The sequence below is a fragment of the Ursus americanus genome, chromosome 19 (assembly GCF_024610735.1).
Source record: "Ursus americanus isolate L20-20 chromosome 19, mUrsAme1.1.p, whole genome shotgun sequence".
NCBI lineage: Eukaryota > Metazoa > Chordata > Mammalia > Carnivora > Ursidae > Ursus > Ursus americanus.
Window position 1 is genome coordinate 50692056 of NC_142145.1, and position 20842 is coordinate 50712897.

At 39.4% G+C, this 20842-nt stretch overlaps 2 protein-coding genes across 4 annotated transcripts in view; one reads left to right on the plus strand and one right to left on the minus strand.

Annotated features, from left to right (window-relative positions):
• The window catches only part of LOC123782003 (uncharacterized), a 63903-nt gene extending 49908 nt beyond the window's left edge, over window positions 1-13995 (plus strand). The window contains exons 2-3 of the mRNA XM_087869982.1: window positions 6621-6780; window positions 13695-13995. The gene's annotated coding sequence lies outside the window, so the exon portion shown is untranslated. The remainder of the gene's footprint in view (window positions 1-6620; window positions 6781-13694) is intronic.
• MYOM1 (myomesin 1) overlaps window positions 1-20842 on the minus strand; it is a 147512-nt gene that overhangs the window by 8178 nt on the left and 118492 nt on the right. For all 3 annotated transcript variants that reach the window (XM_087869948.1, XM_045781841.2, XM_045781842.2), the window contains 11 exons: window positions 19725-19831; window positions 19343-19387; window positions 14126-14262; window positions 11873-12017; window positions 11112-11171; window positions 10749-10816; window positions 6966-7079; window positions 6164-6251; window positions 4950-4988; window positions 4754-4859; window positions 1142-1305 (listed from right to left, as the gene is read on the minus strand). In XM_087869948.1, coding sequence (XP_087726074.1) covers window positions 1142-1305; window positions 4754-4859; window positions 4950-4988; window positions 6164-6251; window positions 6966-7079; window positions 10749-10816; window positions 11112-11171; window positions 11873-12017; window positions 14126-14262; window positions 19343-19387; window positions 19725-19831 — 1073 coding nt within the window. The remainder of the gene's footprint in view (window positions 1-1141; window positions 1306-4753; window positions 4860-4949; window positions 4989-6163; window positions 6252-6965; window positions 7080-10748; window positions 10817-11111; window positions 11172-11872; window positions 12018-14125; window positions 14263-19342; window positions 19388-19724; window positions 19832-20842) is intronic.

Genomic DNA, 20842 nt, shown 5'->3' on the forward strand with positions numbered 1-20842 from the left:
AGCCCCGCATCCGGCTCCCTGCTCAGCGGGAAGCCTGGTTCTCCTTCTTCCTCTGCCCCTGCTTGTGTTCCTTCTCTCGCTGTCTCTCTCTCTCTGTCAAATAAGTAAATAAAGTCTTTTAAAAAATAAAAACACTAAGAATTCTAGAATATTCAGATCACATTTTAGCATATGAAGAAGTGGAAGAAAAAGTTAGTCCTTGGTCTCCTTGAGGACTGTTAGGCAGAAGCTAGACCGGAGCAGTGGAAGGGCTGCCCCGAGGCTGAGTCCCAAGTCCTTGAGGGGGAATGATAGAGACAGGAGCTGGCGGCAAGGACAGGGGTAAATAAGCTACATATTAAAAGCCTCAGGGCACAACATTCTGACCCTGTGGCTCCCAAGACCTTGGGGCTGACACATCAAGAGCCGCAGGTGTGGAACACACGCTCCCTCTCCTCTTCCACCTCTCTGAACTGTTTAACTTGCGGTTGATAGTTGTACGTTACCTCTCCACTCTGTCGCTCATGACTGCCTGCTCCTCGTCCCCCTTCTTTCCAGGTGCCGCCATTCTCTCAGCAGATGACCAAGACATCTGAGGCCATAAGGACCCAACTTGTCCAACTTTCTTCTCTTCTCCTCACTATTGATCTTTGCGTAGTCATATTTCCCTACCCCCTCCCTCTGGTTTCTGAAGAAAAGGGATCCCTGCTCCTTTCCAAAGTCAACGCCTTCACCCCTGCCCTGGATCTCAGACCTCCCATGCTTCAGAACATGGGTACATTGGTTATTCCTTGTCACTCACATCTTCCAGCTCAAACTTGAACTCTATTAAACTTGCTCAAATTCCAGTCAACATAACAATTCTTTTTTAGTGCTTGTTCTTGCTCAGGTGACTATAAATCAACATGCCCTCCTCCTTCGTGAGCATCTTGATAAGGTAGTCCTTTCGCTCCGTGTTTATTGTCTCTACTTCATGCTTTTCACTGATACTCCAAGACCCACTAAACTCTTGCTTCTACCCCCATGCTGAACTTAAATTGCTTTCTTAAAATCTCCAGTCATCTTCCTATAGTCAGATGTAACGGCCTCTTATCACCCTTCCTTCTTTTTTGAAAGCCCACCCTTCCACAGGAAAGTTCTAATCTGTAAAATATTCATTTACCTTGTCCAGAAAGGTCCACTGTCTTCCGGTGTCCAGTTTTGCCATCAAAGAGCTCCATTACATATTTGCCTTTGTCATTCGGAGTGGGCTCATTGATTTGCAGCCAGATCTGCTCCCCGGTGACCCCACTCTTAACTCTGTCTGTGTACTTAACAGGAGTCCCGCTGTTCATAACAAAGAAAACATTGTTATCGTTTGCTTTCATCCAGAGCTGATTTTTACTTAATCTCTCTTGGAAGGTTTCACCTTAGAGTTTTATAGGGTTTCAAACAACATGAGAACCATGCATGTTCAGCTACAGGAAAAATATGGGCCCCGAATCACAGAACTTGGATTCCAAGTCCCAGGGTGCGGGTGGGGGTTGGACAGTCTGTACATTTAACTCCCAGTTGCAGTCTGGGGCCCTAGCAGATTACAACACCAATGCTCAGTGGTATTAATTGTCTTTGCTTTTGCTTGGGTTTATTTGTAGGACTAAGAGAATTTTTAAAGCCAAAAGGCCAAACTATATATCCTATTATTGCGTATTTCTTGCAGATGGTCTATGGCTATAAGTCAGATTTTACAAACTAATTAAAAACAGACTTAAGGAGGTTCATCTGTGGCTGACATCTATTGACATATGTGGTTACAAAGCTATTTAAAACATATGTAAATATGTACTTGGTAGTAAGGCCAAGAATAAATGAAAAGCAGAGTCTCTGCCAAAATGAATGAGGCACCTTCTCTGTCCCTGGACATGAGTTTCTCCAAATTCTATGGTAGGTCATGAGCAGACACATACATTGCATTCTTTACAGGAGAATAAAAGCAAATCGATCCCTTGGCCTTGTGATCTGATGGTTTAGAAATGTTACTGTTATAAATGAAGTAAGAGAAGGGTAGAGGCAGGTGTACTCTCAGTGATGCTAAAAGAAACTTTATGAAGAGTTTGTAAACATGTAAGGAAATAGGGAAAAAAGCAGTATAAAAACTACTTATAGTAACAATTATGCACAGAGAAAAGACTGGAAGTACGGCAGAAAGTTTACACTATGGCTAGGAAAACTATGGATGATATTACATTATAAGCTCTTTCTAATATGTAATATGATATTATAAGTATATTTTCTAAAACAAGCATGTATTACATTTGTTGTTGTAATAAACAAAATGAACTAAAAACAGAAAAACAAAAATCTCCACTAAAAATGTTTTAGCTTTCAAATAAACATTCAGCATTTTTCTTATATGCTACATTCTCTAAAAAATAATCACAAACTGCTGTAAGAGCACCTGGGTGGCTCAGTCAGTTAAGCATCTGCCTTCGGCTCAGGTCATGATCTCAGGGTCCTGGGATCCAACCCTGCATAAGGCTCCCTGCTCAGCGGGGAACATACTTCTCCCTCTTCCTCTGCCCCTCCCCCTACTCACAGGCACGCACTTTCTCTCGCACTCTCTCTCAAATAAATAAATAAAATCTTTCAAAAACTGAAAAAAAAAAATCTGCCATAAGATGTAGGGTAAAGGAACATATCTATGCCCACAGACTTGAGTCTGAGCAATATTTATGTCTTAAAGAGTTAGGAAGAGAGACAGTCCTCGGTTTTGCTATAATAAATCTGTTTGAATTCTCTAATCTCTGACCAACATGCATAATAGTACCTTAGATTTGTAAAGCCCTTCATGGTTTACAAAGTACCATAAATTTCATTCTCTCATTGGCTCCATCAGCATTATGAAATAGAACAGGTATTATTGTCTCTATTTCATATGAGAGAAACCTGAGATTTCAGAAAATTAAATGACTTGCCTAAGATTCAAGGGAAGATAGGAGCAAAGTCAAGGCTAAAACCCATTTCAGGCTTTTTCCTGTTATGCCGCATACTTACGTAAAGACAGTGAAGACAATTAGTCCTTGATTCCTGAATCTTTCATAGGCACATGGGTATACAAAACAGTCATTCAGCTGACTAGACCAAATAGGGTAAGAGGTTTATGCCTTGCTACTCTAATAGCAGCTTCCTTAAAACTGAATGTTCTAATTTTTTTGAACAAGTGATTCTTTTAAAGATGATATAAAGCTTTTTGATTGATGATTCAGTTAATTCATCTTCTCTTATTCTTCAGACTGATCTATTAGAATGTCCTAGATGTCACAGAGGAATTTCCTAGAATTTGATCTATTTTAACTTATAATTACTTTCCGAAAATGTGTTCTGAAAGAAACAGAACAAAGGACTGAAACCCCAAGCATTCAAATTGAATTTTGCTTGTTCTCCCCCCCTCCCTTTATTTAAAAGAACTCAGGAAATGAATGAGAATAAGAACGAAAACACTGTTCTCTATCACAGTAAAGTCATTTTAAAGAAAACACAAATGTCTGTTTTGTGAGACCCAGTTCTGTTAATAAATGTTTCATCTAGACTTTTAAAGCAACTTGAACACAGAACGGTGCCATGGTGAGGGGAGCTATGGAGCCAAGCCTGGGCTCAGTCCTCCGCCTGCCACTTAGCTGTGCGGCCACGAGCAAGTCACCTCCCGGAGCCTAAGCTTCCTAGTGCCTAAAGTGAGAATTACCTGCCTCCTTAGAGTTGTGAATATTAAATGAATTTATAACGTGAAGGGCTTGGGGCAGTGCCAGCCTATGATAGACACCCACCTAGGGAAGATACAAATAAACCCTGTTGGGTGCCTCCTCCCAGGATCTACTGCTCAGTGGGGCTCCTACAGGACTTCTGGAATGAGTCTACTGCATCTGAAGAGTGGACTAAAGGTGGCTGTGCCCCATCAGATTTCTATGCCAGGCCGCTGTTCTCTTTCAGCTCAGGAAATTCAAGGAAGGGCGGGGGGTTAAGGACAGTGCCAAGGGTATAATGGGGGAACTGGCTGGACTTAGAAACCTACTTTAGCTTAGAATCCCAGAGATGAACCCGAGTTCACCTATAACTCCACAAAGGAATCTAGGATTAGAACAGATCTGCAGGCTCAGTCTAGCTCATATACACATTCCCAAAGTGATCTTGAATTCTCAAAGCCTTCCAAGGGTGGACAAGAGACATGCTAATGCCCAACTATGCCAACTGCTATTAATGATAACAGTAACCAACTCAGGCACTCCACTGGACTAGGTTTCTTTGGTGAATGGCTATTAATTCATATAACAGGAAATGTGGTTGCTCTTGGTGCATGCTGCTTCAGTTTTGTTCCAGACCAGAGCAGGGGTTAGCTGTGTAGAAAGAGGGCTTAAGAATCTGGTTTTGGGTGCCTGGCAAAGCAGAGGGAGCCCAAGCTCAACCTTCTGGAGGTGGAAATTCCATTATAGAGATGTGTAAGGATTATGACAGTTCCCAGATCACAAAGACAGATGATCTTAGCCATCACTGGCCTCAGCACGTATGTGTTGAGGGAAAGTGCTAACCTCACGCTAAGGGAATAGTGGGGGTGCTTCTGTCCTACACTTGTCAACGTCAGACCTAGGAAGTAAGAAGGCTTCTTACCTGAGGGGAAGAACAGAGGGTTGTTGTTGCCCCCTCCCTACCCCCTTAACACACACACACACACACACACACACACACACACACACACACACACAAGAATGTCTACATGTCAGTTAAGTTCCCATTTACTTACTTGTGGAACCAGTTAACTTTCAGATCATCCAGGTAGTAAGTAACAGAAGAGTACAGCCGGATGCCCTCAGCTGTGCTCTGGATTTTCAGGTCTGTAGCAGACAAAGCTGAAAGAGGAAAACAGCATAGTTCTTACAGCTGTAAGCCCATCTGGGAGAATAGTGAAGCATTGTAGTGGGGAAACCATTTTAACTTACCTATTGTTTTACATACTTCAGTCATCAGTTCTTTAAAGGCTGTGGATAGAGATTCATAGACAGAGCTTTAGCATAAAAATGCTTCTTGTGAGGTCAGATCTCAAGCTGCTGGTAGCGTGTGCTCTCAACATTCTCCTGCCTGGTGAAGGGTATTGGCCACAGGGGAATTTGCTGGACAACTGACAATAAGTGCTCTCTGAGGGAATAATACCTCAATTTGTATCAACTTTTAAAAGTTCCCTGCTCTTATTTTGATATTTTTTTCCCTTTAATTCTTTGTAACTATCACCATATTTACATTCTAGAGAAACCCACAGGGAGATTTCCAGGAAGGTTCTTGGCTTTAGGATTCTCAAGTCCCCAGAAGACTTAGTTTACATATGCGGAACGTTCTTATCTGTGTCATCAACTCATAATGAATTAACCATCCAGGTTCCCTGATACCTCTCAGCCTGATAATACTTCCTGCCAATAAGCACATTAAGTCTTGCCTCCACTAGGAACAGGAAGGTGAAATCAAAGTCAGACCCACACTGTTGTTAGTAATATTGTTCAAGATCTTGTTCAAGAACACATTGAAAGTTTGGTGGTCACATGTAGGTCTTCATTATCACGATATATTTGTCCTTAGAAGTCTGAAAAATGGAAATTGCTTTCTTGCTCTGCTAATAACATATTACATTCATATATAAATCTTTCTTGCCACCTGTTAAGAGTGCACATTTTGGCGACATGCTTTTCATGGTAGGTTGGTCGGTTTGTTTGGTAAAGGAACATGCTCTCTCTCTCTCTCTCTCTTTTTTTTTTTTTTTAAGTAATCTCTACACCCAGTGTGGGGCTTGAACTCACAACCCTGAGCTCAAGAGTCGCATGCTCCTCCCACTGAGCCAGCCAGACGCCCCACACAGTAGTTTTTGATCCTGGAACATTTTTGTAGGGTTGAAACAAAAATGATGATTTATGTTGAAAACAGAACCTTTATGGACTATGGACTATAAATTCTCTGAAGATCAAAAGTACACTTTTGATTTCCAGGAAGACTAAAAGTGAAGTATTTTTGAATAAAAAAGTAGTTCACTCTGCTGGAATTTCAATTAAAACAAAACAATTAAGACAAAAACTCAACATGGCTTTAGTTGTTACTTAGCCTTACTTATGTCTGGTAACCTGTACCCAGAACACACAAAATGAACCCCAGCAGCTGGAGGACTGACCTTCATCCACAAGCTTCAGTCTGCTCTTATCTTTTCCTCTGTCGTCTTTCAGGATAACTTCATAAATCCCAGCATCTTTCTTGGAAAACTAAGGGGGAATAGAAATACCACATTACAGTTTATAGCAGCCTCAGAGTATGGTGTTTGCATTTTTTAAGGTCCTGTGGTTTATAGAACTGCTGTCAAATCACACATTGAACAAACATCTGGCCGAGTGAGTGATGAGGACTTCGCAGATGAACCCGAGAATCTTCATTTGACCTGCTAGAGGTCCTGATTTTTCACCCTTTGAGGATACGATTGATTTGAAACTTAAAGTTCTTATCCTTTACTCTGCCTTCATATTAAAAACTAATGATCACATATATGATCATGAAAGATATGTTCTTTTAGACAAAAAGTAGATAAAAACCTGTACTTAACTGAATACTATGTCTAATTGTCTCTGTACTTTTAGGGAACAAGTTATCATGAGGCTTAAGATCAAACCAAGAAGAATCCACTTAATTGCCCTGCCACTCACCCATCTATGAAAAGAGGTAGTTCAGAGAGGCCAGAGTTGGTGGTGTCTAGCCCATACTGGTTGGATATCTGACAAATCCACGCATTATCACAAGGTGAGAGAAGCTTTTGTGTTCCTATGGCTTGTTTTTTGGGTGATGTCCGGGCAGGGATCTTTGGAGCAGCTAGAAGTAAGGTGTTAAAAATGCCTGGGGCAAAGGAATACAGAATCTAGTCTCTTTTTTAGAAGAATGTAGGGTATAGAACGAACATATTACATTTCACATTTATAGTCACCTACCTCTGTTATAAGCAGAGTACATATACCATCCTTAAAGTCATGCTTTTCATCCACTGATATCTCTCTCTCATCTTTGTACCACACAATATGAGTCTCCTTCTTAATATTTGCCACCTAGAAGAAAAACCATAATTATACTTCTTGAAATAAGGGAATGTTACTCTTATAAAATGTAGCATTGGATAGAAGAAAAAGCACTGAACTTGGGAGACATAGATTTCTAAAGGGATCAGTTGAAAGCTATTTTAATCGATAAAGCGTTTAAAATAAAATAGATACACATAAAAAAATAAAATAGATACAAATGAATAAACCTAAAATCAATAGCATCTCTATTTCCAGCAGTAAACATTGACTTAACAACTGTCTGGTGGAGAGAAAAGAATAGATACACACATGTGAGCATGCAGACTCAAATAAAATAAATAATAATAATAAATATCTGAAAACCATAGGCAGACACATCCCATTACATTAAAATATAGCCTGTATAACAAAAAAGTGGCTTTATCAAAAGAACGGAATGAATATAGTATACATCTATATAACAGAAAGTATATATCTAAATGATTAAATATATACCTAAATATTTTATTTATTTTTTTAAAGTTTATTTATTTATGATCTCTACACATGGGGCTGGAACTCATGAGTCTGTGATCAAGAGTCACATGCTCTATTGACTGAGCCAGCCAGGCACCCCTCTAAATATTTTTAAAAAGATGAACAAAGCTTTGCAAATAAATGTGGAGGGGAAATATGTTTTTAAAAACATTTTTTAATTAAAATGTTTTCAGGTTTATTGAGCTATAATTGACATACAATGTATAAGTTCAAGGTATATCACACATTGATTTGACATATGTATAAATTATGAAATGATTACCACAGTAAGTTTAGTTAACATCCATCAAGTACGGTTTAGTAAATTCATTGCTTAGCAATTTTGAGGAAACTCATTTAAATCTCATATCCATACAAATTTCAAATGGTCTAAACAAACTCATATGGTTAAAGGGATCTTGAGCTTTATCTACAATGTTTGAATTTTCTACAAAGAAGAGTATATTCTGTATTTCTTATGGAATTAAAATTGTATAAAAAAAATAAAGACTTCATACAAATCAAGAAAACAATCCCTAAGACCCCACTGAATAACTGAAGAAATGAACACACAATTTCCCAGAGAGGAAATACAACTACAAAACAGATTAAAAATATATTTAATGTAATTAGAAACAAGGATATGCAAGCTTTACCATGTTAAAAACTTTCAGTTAATAAATGAACATAAGAACCAACACGGGTAACTATAGTAGAAACCAGCACACACAAATATTTTTTATGATCCTGTAAACTGGTCCCTGAATTATAGAAAGTAACTGTGTTACTAGGCGACGTTGCTTCTGATAAAAATGACCCCTGACTGGGAAAATGCATCTGGACTGGGAGGGACTAGAAATGGACTCAATAGTTTTCGGTTTCCCTAAGTATGCTGACCCTTGTAATTTGGGCATGCCCCTATGGGGACCCCTGGAAGCTCTGCCTAGGGACTTGTGTTACAAGATGTATTGGATCATTAGGGCATGAAGTATTTTTAAAGCCATTGCATTTCCTGCACTGACCAAAGTAGGTCTTGCCCCTTATACCTTAGCGGTCATCAGGGGGTGGTGAAGTGGATTCCCACAGGAGAGGAGTGCCCAGCACTGCCTTGCAGGCAAGCGGGGTTCTAGTCCTATATTCTGTTGAGTAGACTAGTTCCAAATGGGGCCCATGATAGTCTCATGAATCTGAATGTTTAGCTACACAGACTCCGTTAACTATAATGAATATATACATTGCTATATGTACCTAAATTGCTATAATGATGAAACAAAGAGCTATGGGAAGACAGAAGAAGGTTCATTCTATCTGGACGGAGAAGGGAAAGGCCTTACAGAAAAGATGACGAAGCAGAGCCTAGAGAAAGGATTTTGTCAGAGAAGCTGAAAGAAGTTCACTCCAGGTACTGGAACAGCATAAATACATAATGTATGAATATTCAGAATCTATTTCTAGATTCAGAATCTGGGCAAGGGGCTGATTCTCCTGAGGAAAGCCATCAGAATAGGACACCAGAGCTCACCTCCTAGAAGGCTAGTGCAACAGGTAGTACAGAAAGGAGGACAGACATGTGGGCTCGGGGAAAGGGTGGATTATGGGGTGAGCAGTGTGGAGGAGAAAGTGAGTCGGGGGCAGCATGGCAGTGGACAGCCAGTAGGAGAGAGAGGGTTTTGGCTGCTGCCTGAGAAATTGTTTTTCAGGAAGTTTTGCCATTTCCTGAGAGCCGAAAGCCTAGAATTTATCTTTGGACACATTTCGGGTAGACTGCTGTTTCTTTAAATGTCATCAGACCTGGAGGAGACTGGGGCACTTGGGTTCTGGCTTTTATAATGCCAAATGCCAAGTTCATGCTTCTACTTTGGAATCACTGTCTGCTGTCACGACCTTCACACTCCAGCCTCATCCAGCAGTTGCCCATCCAAAACATTTTGATGACTCACTCAGCTGAACACACCATGAGCTAAGGCACAAAATGATTTAGAATGTGATATGGACTTTCATTTTTAAAATTTTCCCAAGGCCTAATGAGACAATTAGTTGTGAGCTGCAAACTCTTTACCAAGCCTCTCCCCTTGGGGCAGCACACTGGTTTCAGAACCCGCAGCTGAGCTAGCCAATACTCAAAAGTATTGTTGCATCAGTCACACAAGTTAGATAGGAAATTGCTACATTTCCATGGAAAGACAGTGTATCTGGAATGATTGTGGAATGGATCTCCTAGTTAGAATGAAGATTTGGCCTGAAACAAAGACACTGTGAGATTCTTCTGAGATTAATTTTTTTTAAAAAATGGGGAGGGGGGAGGAGAAGAATGAATAGGCAAAGCACAGAGGCTTTTTGGGGTGGTGAAAAAACTCCAAATGATACTATAATGGTGGATAAATGTCGTTATATATTTGTCTAAACCCACAGAATATAGAATGCCAAAAGTGAACGCTAATGTAAACTGTGGACTTCGGGCAACTATGACATATCAATGTAGGATCATCAATTGGAACAAATGTGTGACGCTGGTGGGGGATGTTGATGAAGACGTACAAGTATGGGGACAGGGGCTTGATGGGAAGTCTCTGTATCTTCCCTGCAATTTTGCTGTCAACTTAAAACTGCTTCTAAAAAACATAAAGTCTCAATTTAAAAAAAGAGAAGAGCCAGTCCTTATCAACTAGGGTGTAAGGAATAGGAGCAATCAGCTTGTCTTCCCATATTTTTATGTTGTTTTATTTTGTCTTATTTTATGTTTCATTTTATTTTATGTTTCTTACCAACCAATGATTACAATAATATTCAATAGTAAGAATGTGTCACTTAGCATTTTGGTTCAAAAGGAGATGAAAAATTTGGTTCAAATGGAGATGAAAAATTTTCTCACACTCTATTTTATTTTTACTTCCCTTATATCAAATATTTCAAATTTATCTGCTTCTTACCTTGCATTTCTTCTTCTTCTTCTTCTTCTTTTTTTAAGATTTACTTATTTATTTTAGAGAGAAAGGGAGAGAACACACACCCATGCAGGGGAAGGGGCAGAGGGAGAGAATCTCAAGAAAACTCCCCATTGAGTGGGGAGCCTGACACTGGGCTGGATGTGGGGCTCAATCCCTTGACCCACGAGATCATGACCTGAGCCAAAACCGAGTTGGATGGTCAATGAACTGAGCCCCCCAGGTGCCCCCTTACCTTGCATTTCAATAGCACATTACATTCACCAGTCACTTCCCAGCTCAAATACTCAGCAAAATGAGGACCTATAAAATTTTAATGACATCAGTAAACACTCTACTAATCACAAATGCAAAATCAAAGCTCATTCTTAAATTCTAAAGTGATATGTGTATGAAGTGCTATTTTAAAATTCAAGATTAATTTTCAAATATTTTAAATGGATACATATTCAATAATAAATATTTTCAATTATTTTTTATTTACCAGGGCATTATTAACATAAGCAATAATATACATTTAAATTTGTTATGGAATTAATCTTGGAATCTTTTTTTCAAGAAATTGAAGTTTTTCTCTTTATTTACTGCCCATTTTTACCTTGTTTCCTGATCCATTCTTGCCGCTGGAACTCGGCTTCTTTCTGGAGCTTTTTATAAACTAAAATAGATAAACAAGGAAGTATGAAATTGAGTTGAGTGGTATGACTGTATATGCCAGCCATTGTGCTGATTTATATTCATTATTATAACATACTCATACAATCACAACAACCTATTTAAGTTTTTATGATGAAGAAATCAGCTAGGAAGGTTAAGTAAATTGTTCAAGGTCATGAAGCTAGGAAATAGTGAAGTCGTATTGGATGTTGCAAAGTAGAGTCTAGGCCAGCCTTTCCAAATGCCACATTTGTTAAATGCCACATTTTACATCTTGATGGTTTCTACAGAGGCTTATAGCAGCTGACATATAATTCAATTATAAAGTATGATTAATTGATCTGGCATGCGCCACTTTTGCATATTTTTCTTCTTAATGTAAGTAGTTTAAAGAAAGTACATAGTATAAGGTAGTGTCATTGTTTCTGAGATACAGATGCAGTCTTAGTTGTATTGCAAGCTCCTTCACTGGAGAATTTAAGTAATAAATACTTGTTTAGATAGGAGATCATTTAACTTCAGTCTTCCCTGTGGGCTAAGGTTAACTCTGGTGAAATACTATGGAAAGTATTAACTGAAATTGGATTCCAAAGTTTGAAATACAGGAAACAATTTCTGCTGCCTTCCACGTGACCACTTTTGTGCCGTAGGGTATTTGCACTAAAGGGAACAGTCTTTCAGTTACTGGGCAAGACTTCTTACCATCTCCAATGAGAACAAGAGTAGAATGGCCAGTTGCTTTTCCATCTTGAAGCTGGAAAGTATATGTTCCCTCATCCTCATCCTGTAGCTTTTCCATGAACATTTCAATTATGCCAGTGTTTCGGTCAATATGCATCTTATATTTCTTCAATGTGGAAAGGAAAACAGAAATCAGTGAGGAAGATAGGATGCCAACGACTGATGGAATAAACTCAAACTCCGAAGAATCATAATTTTAACAAAATTTCTTATTAACATTATTTTTTAGATGAGCTTTCAAAATCTTGTTTGCCGGAAACAGAAAAATACAACGTGGCATATATGATCTTGGCCAGAACTGATTACTATAAAGTCTGAAATTTAATTTTTTCAAATACAAATAAAGTTTTGTTATTCCAAGTCACAAATGTCAAAAAGTTGTTTTTAGGTTCCCATTTTACCTTCCAGATTACATTTGTTTTAATTAGCAGAACAATGCAAAACAACAGGCAGCGTGAGGGATGTGTTTTTGTCTCTCCATTGCTATATCCCTCACGTCTTGTGAGTGCACGTCTATAGCAGGCAATTAATAAATATCTGCGGAATTAATATGTGAATAAAAATGCTTCCGAAGCATTTGAAACCCATTTGTTCCTGATAAACCGAACTTGCCCTACTGTTCTGTGCCTATTTTATCATGTTGGTTAGGCACCTTTTTTTCAGTGTAAAGATGAATCTTACCCTTGGGCATACAAATGCGGGTTCTATAGTGGATTTGATATATGAAGTTTTCCTATGAAATGTCAAGAATGAAGGCTCAGGTCTGGGATCAACTCTGTGCTGCAGTCCATGCCCCAGCGTTTCCCCTGCAGGAAGCCAGTCTCCAACTGAGACCCCATTTTTGCTTCACTTTCCTCTACCTTAGCTTGTTTTGCTAATCCCCACTCCTGAGAATACGCCCCCCTAAATCAATTGAAAGAGAAATTCTATTTCAGACTGTCCTTCTAGGGAACTTAGCCTAAGACACTAATTTCCACCCAACGGAATAGTGCATGTATGTAGTGTAGTGTGTCTTCAAGTTCAGAGTGTGTATGTGTACGTGCGCGTGCGTGCAACACGAAAGCGTGTGTGAACACACGAAGGGGAGTGTGTCTGTGCACATGTATGCACGAGTGGTCCCTAAATGGTTGTGGCAGCAGACAGTGATGCCAACAACGCTTTTCCTTCCCCTCCGTTGGCCGGGTAATGAGCATCGCCATCAAGGAGAATATTTTGAAAATAGGGAGAAGATGGGCCACCGTGGACTTTGTGACTTAATCAGGTTCTATCCACAGTTGCTAAATGAGCTGAAAAGAAATATATTACATATTCTTTTGCTATTTATGTTATTCATTCTCCCCCTCACTAATGAATCCTGAAATGTTTTAAAAACCTGTCTTGATGAAAGGAGAACAGGTTGTTAATAATGGCCACAAATCAACCTCTCTCCTGTCTTTTGAGTCTCTCATTTATACCTGTGAGGGCACAGTGAGAACCAGAGCTCCTAAGCCCAAGTTCTTCAGTACCACTAGGTACTGGCCTGATTCGGAGAGGACACATAGAGTGCAGATGTTATAACTCTGTCCATGGAAACTACGTTTATGTTAAGAGCAAAGAAAAGAGAAGATATATGCAATCACCTATGTAAAAAAGACATCAGTAGACATACACACACAGAAGTGTAGAAAAAGACCAAAAAGCATAAACCAACGTGTATATTAAAAAGTCGTAAGACTTTGTGATTTGTCCCTTCTGAGTCTTTATAATTTTTTTTACAATAAAAATGTATTGCATTTTTCACCAGAAAAGCAATGAAAGATATTTTTGCTGAGCCATTGAAACAGTGGAGGCCATTTCCTCCCGGTGAAGAACCAAGTTCCTGCTGAGGTTTCTGATGTGAGTATGTGAGTTCAGGTAAGCACACTGGCTCTTCTGCTTCTCAGGAGAGCAACTCAATTTTCCTGGGGAACCATACTTCTTGACTTGCCTGGGACTTCTTGTCCTGGAAAAATTATTACTAGAACCTTCTTTCATTCTCGAAAGTGTCCCAGTTTGGATAATATGATATAATCAATCTATGTTTTTCTGTACTTTTTTTTTTTTAACACGTGAAATGCCTTAAACTCTCCTACCCCACCCCCAGTGGTTTTCATAACAACTTACCTGCATTTTAATAGGGCTCCCTCAGCATATTGTACAGTGATATGTTCAGAATCTAAAAAGTGTAAAACATACCGGCCCTTCAAAAATCTCCTTGTCATTAAATATGTAGCTGACTTTGGTGTTGCCAGACAGCTTCTCAGCCTGCATCCAAAACCGGACCTGGCCTTTCTCCAAAATTTCAACTGCCAACTCTGACTTAATTGGAACAGCTATGCAAAATAAAAACAAAAATAGTAATTTTATTGGTAACCAATCTTTAATACAGATTTTTCAGTGAAAAACACTCAATGGAAATGACAATATAGCACCTTGCTTCTTGCAAAGCCCAGAGGCAGTAAGAACATTGTAGGGAAAGAATGATATTCAGAGATGGAACACCTGGGTTCTAATCCTGCTCCACTTCGGGCAAGTCATTCACCTTCCCTGAGTCATAGACATCTCAACTGTAAAAATGAGGAAGATAAACTTACCCCTAGGGTTCCTTCAGCTAATCTGTGTGACTCTCTACTGTGGCTTTAGGGACAATAACAAAGTGTGATGAAATAGTCTTGGGCTGGCCCCAGGAAAGCTGGAACCTAGTCCAACATCAGCAACTATGTGATTTTAGGCAGGTCACTTCACATATCTGGGCCTCAGCTGACTCATTTATAAAAGAATGGGATTGAACTGAATGTCCTAAATGGTCAAGAGATTTTCCAGCTCCAACATTCTATAATCTTAATTACTTCAAAACACTGGGAAAGGAGCTAAATTTTATTTTTTTTCAACAATCTAACTCAATTTAACTCTCAAATGTGTTTAAAAATGAATTTTAAAACAGAATTAGTGTTGATGATATATACAAGATGAACTAGCTTATCATTGAAACTCTATCCATCCCACTGATTTGCCAGTTCATTTACATTCTTAGACTAGGCAGCAGTTTTCAGAGGCAAATCCGTGAGCCACTATTAAGAAGGAATATTAGGATGTAACATGGCTTGCCTCACAAAGGAAGTGAAGGAACCATGTGGTATCTCTGATATATACCGTACTGCTCAAGCCATTTGAGTCTGGGGGAAATTTTAAAAGCTGGCTGATATTTCTCAAAAACAGTTTTCTAAATTTCTTGTAACTTGAAAATATTCTCTATAAAGACTCCTCCAGCCCATGGCTTTGTATTAGAGGTAGCTCCAGGGCAAACTTTGTTGAAAACCATGGCTGTCTCTCAAGGTTTGGTAGTCCTTCATTTCCTTTAGGAGAAATCATCATCCTTTGCTTTCTCTAAATGGTTCTTAAACTAATCTCAAAATTTCAACAGATAAATTGTAAGCTTCCCAAACTTGTATCAAATGTACATCAAAATTTCTTTGTACTTATCCTAAAACTATCCTTTCCAAACTTTAAGGGATGCCTTTCATTTGCACTGTTCCATAGTCATCGTGAAACTCAGTTATGACTTGTTCCAGTGAGGAACTAAACGGAGGCTCAGATGTCATCCATTGAGGGGTGTCCGTGATGCATAGAAGATGGGCTCTGATGTCACACCGTGACCTTGAACAGTTCTCTCCCCTGGACACCTCATGTTTCTCACTTGCTAACATGCATATTATCTGCCTCATAAGACCACCAAGAAGACTGAATACAGTGCCAGAAGACACTAAGACACTGTGGATAATGACCAGTGCTCAAGAAAACTGAGTTCTTTTCTCTCCTTGTTTTACTGATGACAAAACTGAGCCCTAGAAAGGTTAGTAACATATGTGGGTAGCAGAGCTGAGACCAGGGTTATTTCCTCTATTCTGTGCTCCTCTTGGTTCTGGCTGTCCACTCTGAAGAATAGTAGTGGTTGGCCACTGTGAGCATGTCTAAGTAAAGCATCATGGACAGACTCCAGGGTTGTGAGAGCAGAGGCTAAGCTCTCTCCCTACAGGACACTCCTGCTTGCTACAAGTAACTCTTGAGGAGAATGGAGAGTAGAATCTTTTCTGAGAAAGTCTGAAGACCTCGTTCTGGGAAATCTAATACATGAGTTATGCAGTTACCAAAGGGGCCCAGAGTGGTGGTAGAGGAGAAAGGGCATGTCCTCCTGGAAGTTTCAAGCTCCCTTAGTGTTCACTGCCCTCTCTGAGTAATAGGAATATCACCTGAGGAAACAATGGCCACCAGGAATTGCCAGCGAGGGTGTGATGGCAAACAGCAAGTGTACACACAGTAACAGTCATGTCCTGGTTAGGTCAGACCACTTGGGCTTAACCATGGGTATCCACATACATCTCTCCAGGCCTCATAGTCTACATGTCTAAAATTAAACCACCTTGGAACCAAGCCTTTTAAGGTCACTGTGGAGTTTAAATGATACACTCCATTTCAGCACCCTTTTATAAATACTCTGGCATATAATAAGCGCTCTATAAATTTGGCTATTAATATTTTGGTACCTCTTTCCTCCTCCAGTTTCTTCAACAATCAACTATAAATTGATTTTATAATATATATATATTATATATATATAAATACATATATATTTTTTGGGAGATGGTTCTTTCCCAAAATTCATATATATATATAAATATATAATTTACAACTATCAATTATAAAATATAATATATTGACACCTAAGAGGACATACCAAATAGATAAAATATATGTATGTGCTTGTATATATCTGCACACATAGGGTATATGTGTACAAGTGGGATAATAACCAAGAGATATTATGAAGGATGTTGAAAATATTGAAGTATATCTTCCATCATCTCCCTCACAGTACCTGGAATCTTCAAATAAGCTGTCTCTCTACACTGTAGCTTAATATCATTAGTGGCAAGACCAACTAGGCTATTTTCTGTTTTTAGCTTTATACATTTTTTATTTTTTCCTTCTTCTCAGTCCTAAATTTCCTTACACTCTTTTCTCTGGCAGTTAATTTGCTCCAGCAAAATATCTATTTTTTGTAGGTTTAAGGCATATGTTTAGTGGTTTTCAAAATATTTTTGAAAACAGCTTAAAATAGAATGTACTGCGCCAAGGGATACAGGAGCACCATACTCTTTATTACATTCTGTAAGAAACAAGGCCCATTTAAAACCTTACGAAATCTCAAGAAAAGACTTAATGATGTGTCAACATTTACCAAGAGGAAGTGGGTATAAGTTGAGAAATTAGGTATGCTGCTTTGACCCTTCATCAGATCTTTGAAAATATTCATGTAGCCACTAGGCTGATCTAATAGCAATGGGGGGAAGTAAAGTGTGGGAGCTGAATTCTTGAAAATGCCACTTCAACGGGCTAAGCAAATCTCCCTTGGGGTAGGAGATCTGACACTTGCATGTCAGAGTTTTAAAACACATTGTTGAGTTCTCTCTCTGCCTACTGAAGTGCCACACCAGGTCTCTAATAAAAAGGGAACCTGAATTGGCTGCTACTCTCTCTCCCAGAACCAGCAATTAGAGTGATCATGCTTATGCAAAATAAATATCTCAGCATACATGACAGTGACATTAGACAATTACTGTCTCCAAGTCCATACGATCACTGAACCTCAGTGAGGCTTAGGCACCTCCAATTCAACAGTAACACCCATGTCGTCTCATCTCCGTCCTTTAAGCTAAATGTAAATGTTGTTTGGACCAGCTGTTGCCTAGACACTTTGCCAATGTTTACTGTCTGACTAACTAGATTAGTGGATGCTGCTGTTTCTCTCCATTTCCACCAGTGTTTGGGAGGAGACAGTGTGATCACGAATGGGGTCTGGCTGTGTTCAACACAGTGACCCTCTCCTCCACTCCCTACTTCACAGCCCCGGGGACGTGAAGGAAGAGCATCCTGTACAGCTTGCAGACAAATCGTCTACAGGTAGGTTTTTTTGAGGATCACTGTTGTTTCAATCAATATTTATGTTATTCCTGAAAAGTTCAAGGATCTCTCACAGCATCTCTATACAGGAGGTGCTATAAACTATTACAATAGCAAGTTCTAGAAAAGAAACTAAGGCATGGGGAAATTAAAATTGAGTTGCTCAGGCTCATAGAGTGGGTCAAAAGCATAGAACAAAGACAGCACAGGCCAAACTTCTACCTTCCATGCAATTAAAAAATAATAACTTTGAAGACACAATAGTATTACTTTTCCAGTTTTATGGTGAATAAGCATACAGGTGAGAAATGGTTCTCTCCCCAAATTCAGAAAGTCTGTATTCTACATACACACCCCACAGGCACCTCATTGTGCTGCTTTGTTGAAAAAAGTTGGTTTTGAGAACATAACAACTGAGGCCAGTAGTCACTAACACTCAGACTCAGGATGGAACAAGCATTCCTTGGGAACGGAAAAGAAGTCAGGCAATTAGTTCCAGAGCAGTGTGTGTTTGTTTTTGAATCATAGCCTTGACTGGGAATTTCAGGACAGCCACAGACCTTCCTCCTAGAAAAATGTACATCTACAAACATACAAGTTTTTGCCTACAGTGTGGAGTCATGGTATCATTTCCTGAGTTTCCGAAAAGTCTGTATTGGTGAAGGAGTTGTATTTTAGGGACTAAAGAGTAAAACAAAACAAAACAAAACAAAATTCCTGAGTTAAAAGAGTGTGTCTTATCACTCTCCATTTGTTCTCTCAAACTCCAGGGTATAACTTTCTGGATAATCTACTAGTCGGGCCAATAGATATCAATGGCAAGAGAATTTATCAGGTCAGTGGAACTTTCCGAGTATCATTTCAGACTTCTCTCTCTTCTTTTAGGTGTCAACTGAGAAATTTAATCTTTTATGTGGAAAGCGCTTAATTGAAGAGTTTGTAGATAGTTCAGAGAGATTCTTTTTCTGACTAGGGCATGTTTACCTCATTTTCCAGGAGTTTAAAAGGGTAGATAATGTCTTTAGATTATCTTTATCTAGAAGTATGATTCTTCTGTTAAGTGCTAACATTAAATCGCTTAGGAAGAGATTGGTTTGCCTAAAAAACATGCGAAACAATGTATCCAGGATCACATAATATATAGGATTCCAAAGTACATAGGCAAAAAGTGAAGAACTTAACTACTCAGCTATTACGCCTGTGTAACCTGACACTTCACTAGGTAACACCATGGGATGTTTTTTCTACGTTAGTATTTGTATCTCTTTAGAACAATGGCCAAGTTAAAAGCAGCCCTTCTGGAAAGTGCATTTGTAGCTACCAGGGTATGTTACATTATGTGTTCTTAAGAGCCTCTTCTCTTAATCCTGTCAAGAGTTGTTGTCTAACCTCTTCCAGAAGTCACCACCCAGTAGGACTGCTAAACTCTGTGGATGTACTGTGGACACTTACTTGGGAACTTGTGTTCTTGGCTGAGAGCTAGTAAACGTTTCAGCTCTGTAGAGAGAAAAAAAGAACAATTAAACTTGAACTACCAAAACAAAAGTCACTCGATCCTAAAGGATCACTGCTGAATTAAAGCAGCGTTAGACTTAGGAATGGATTGAATTTATTTTTTTATTAAAGATTTTTATTTATTTATTAGAGAGAGAGAGAGCACAAATAGGGGGGAATGGCAGGCAGAGGGAGAGGGAGAAGCAGGCTCCCCGCTGAGCAGGGAGCCCAATGGGGGACTTAATCCCAAGACCCTGGGATCATGACCTGAGCTGAAGGCAGACACTTAAATGACTGAGCCACCCAGGTGCCCCAATAAATGGAAAGATTTTAAACTTACCTTCCTCATCAATCAAGTAGCTTGACCCTATTCCATCAGTGTCTGTTACATCGCAGGAGTAAATGCCCAAGTCTTCCGTCCCCAGGTCCTTGAAGGTCATTTTCGTCCTGCAGAATAGAATACTCTCATAAGAAGGGAGACTGTCTGGGGGGTCTATGGGCCCTCATCCTGTGCTGTCTCTAGGTGTCTGCACAGGCTACTCCCTTCACTGGGAGTACTTGTTCCCATCTCCCCTACTGACGTGAAACCTGCTCATTCAAGCTGTTTCTAGGAAGACTTTTGAGACCTCCTCCTGGGGGGGGGGGTCAAGGGTGGGGTGACAGGAGTGGGGAGCTGGTACAAATATCCCATCCCCAAATTATGTTGCATATCTATACCCACACCCCACAAAGGTATTTTTAGCTAATTTACCCTTGCAGGGGAGCCTGAAAATATTTTCCCCCACAGGGCAGAACCTTCTTTTGGCAACTCCAAGTGCCTCCCTTATGTTATCCCCTGCACTTTCCTTTTTGAGCTTATCATACTGCATTGGTATTGCTTATTTTATTATCTATATGCCTCTACTATACCGTCATTGTACCGTTAGGGACAAGATCTGGTTCATGTCCTTTTGCATCTTCCAGCATAATGTGTGCTTAATAAATATTTGTGAAATGAATAAGTGAATGGGTCAATGGTTTAGTTCATTGCATTTTCTAACTTTGGTGAGTGATGTTACTAGTCAGTGTCTAAGATCAGCCAAATATATAAATGTTGGCAAAGTGCACAAATTGGAGGAAAATTTTACAGTTTGATTGTCTTTTCTTTGACCAAATTTATGTTTTTTTAAAGGTTCCATTTTTATTTATTTGACAGAGAGAGAGAGAGAACACAAGCACAAGCAGGGGGAGGGGCAGAGGGAGAAGCAGGCTCCCCACTAAGCAAGGCGCCCTATGTGGGACTCAATCCCAGGACCTGGGATCATGACCTGAGCCAAAGGCAGATGTTTAACCGACTGAGCCACCCAGGTGCCCCACCAAATTTATGTTTTACTTCCAGGACTTTATAGCACACTGACAGAAAAATGTCTTTTAATTATATTCAGTATGTCCTTGCCATTCTCCAACAAAATTACTATT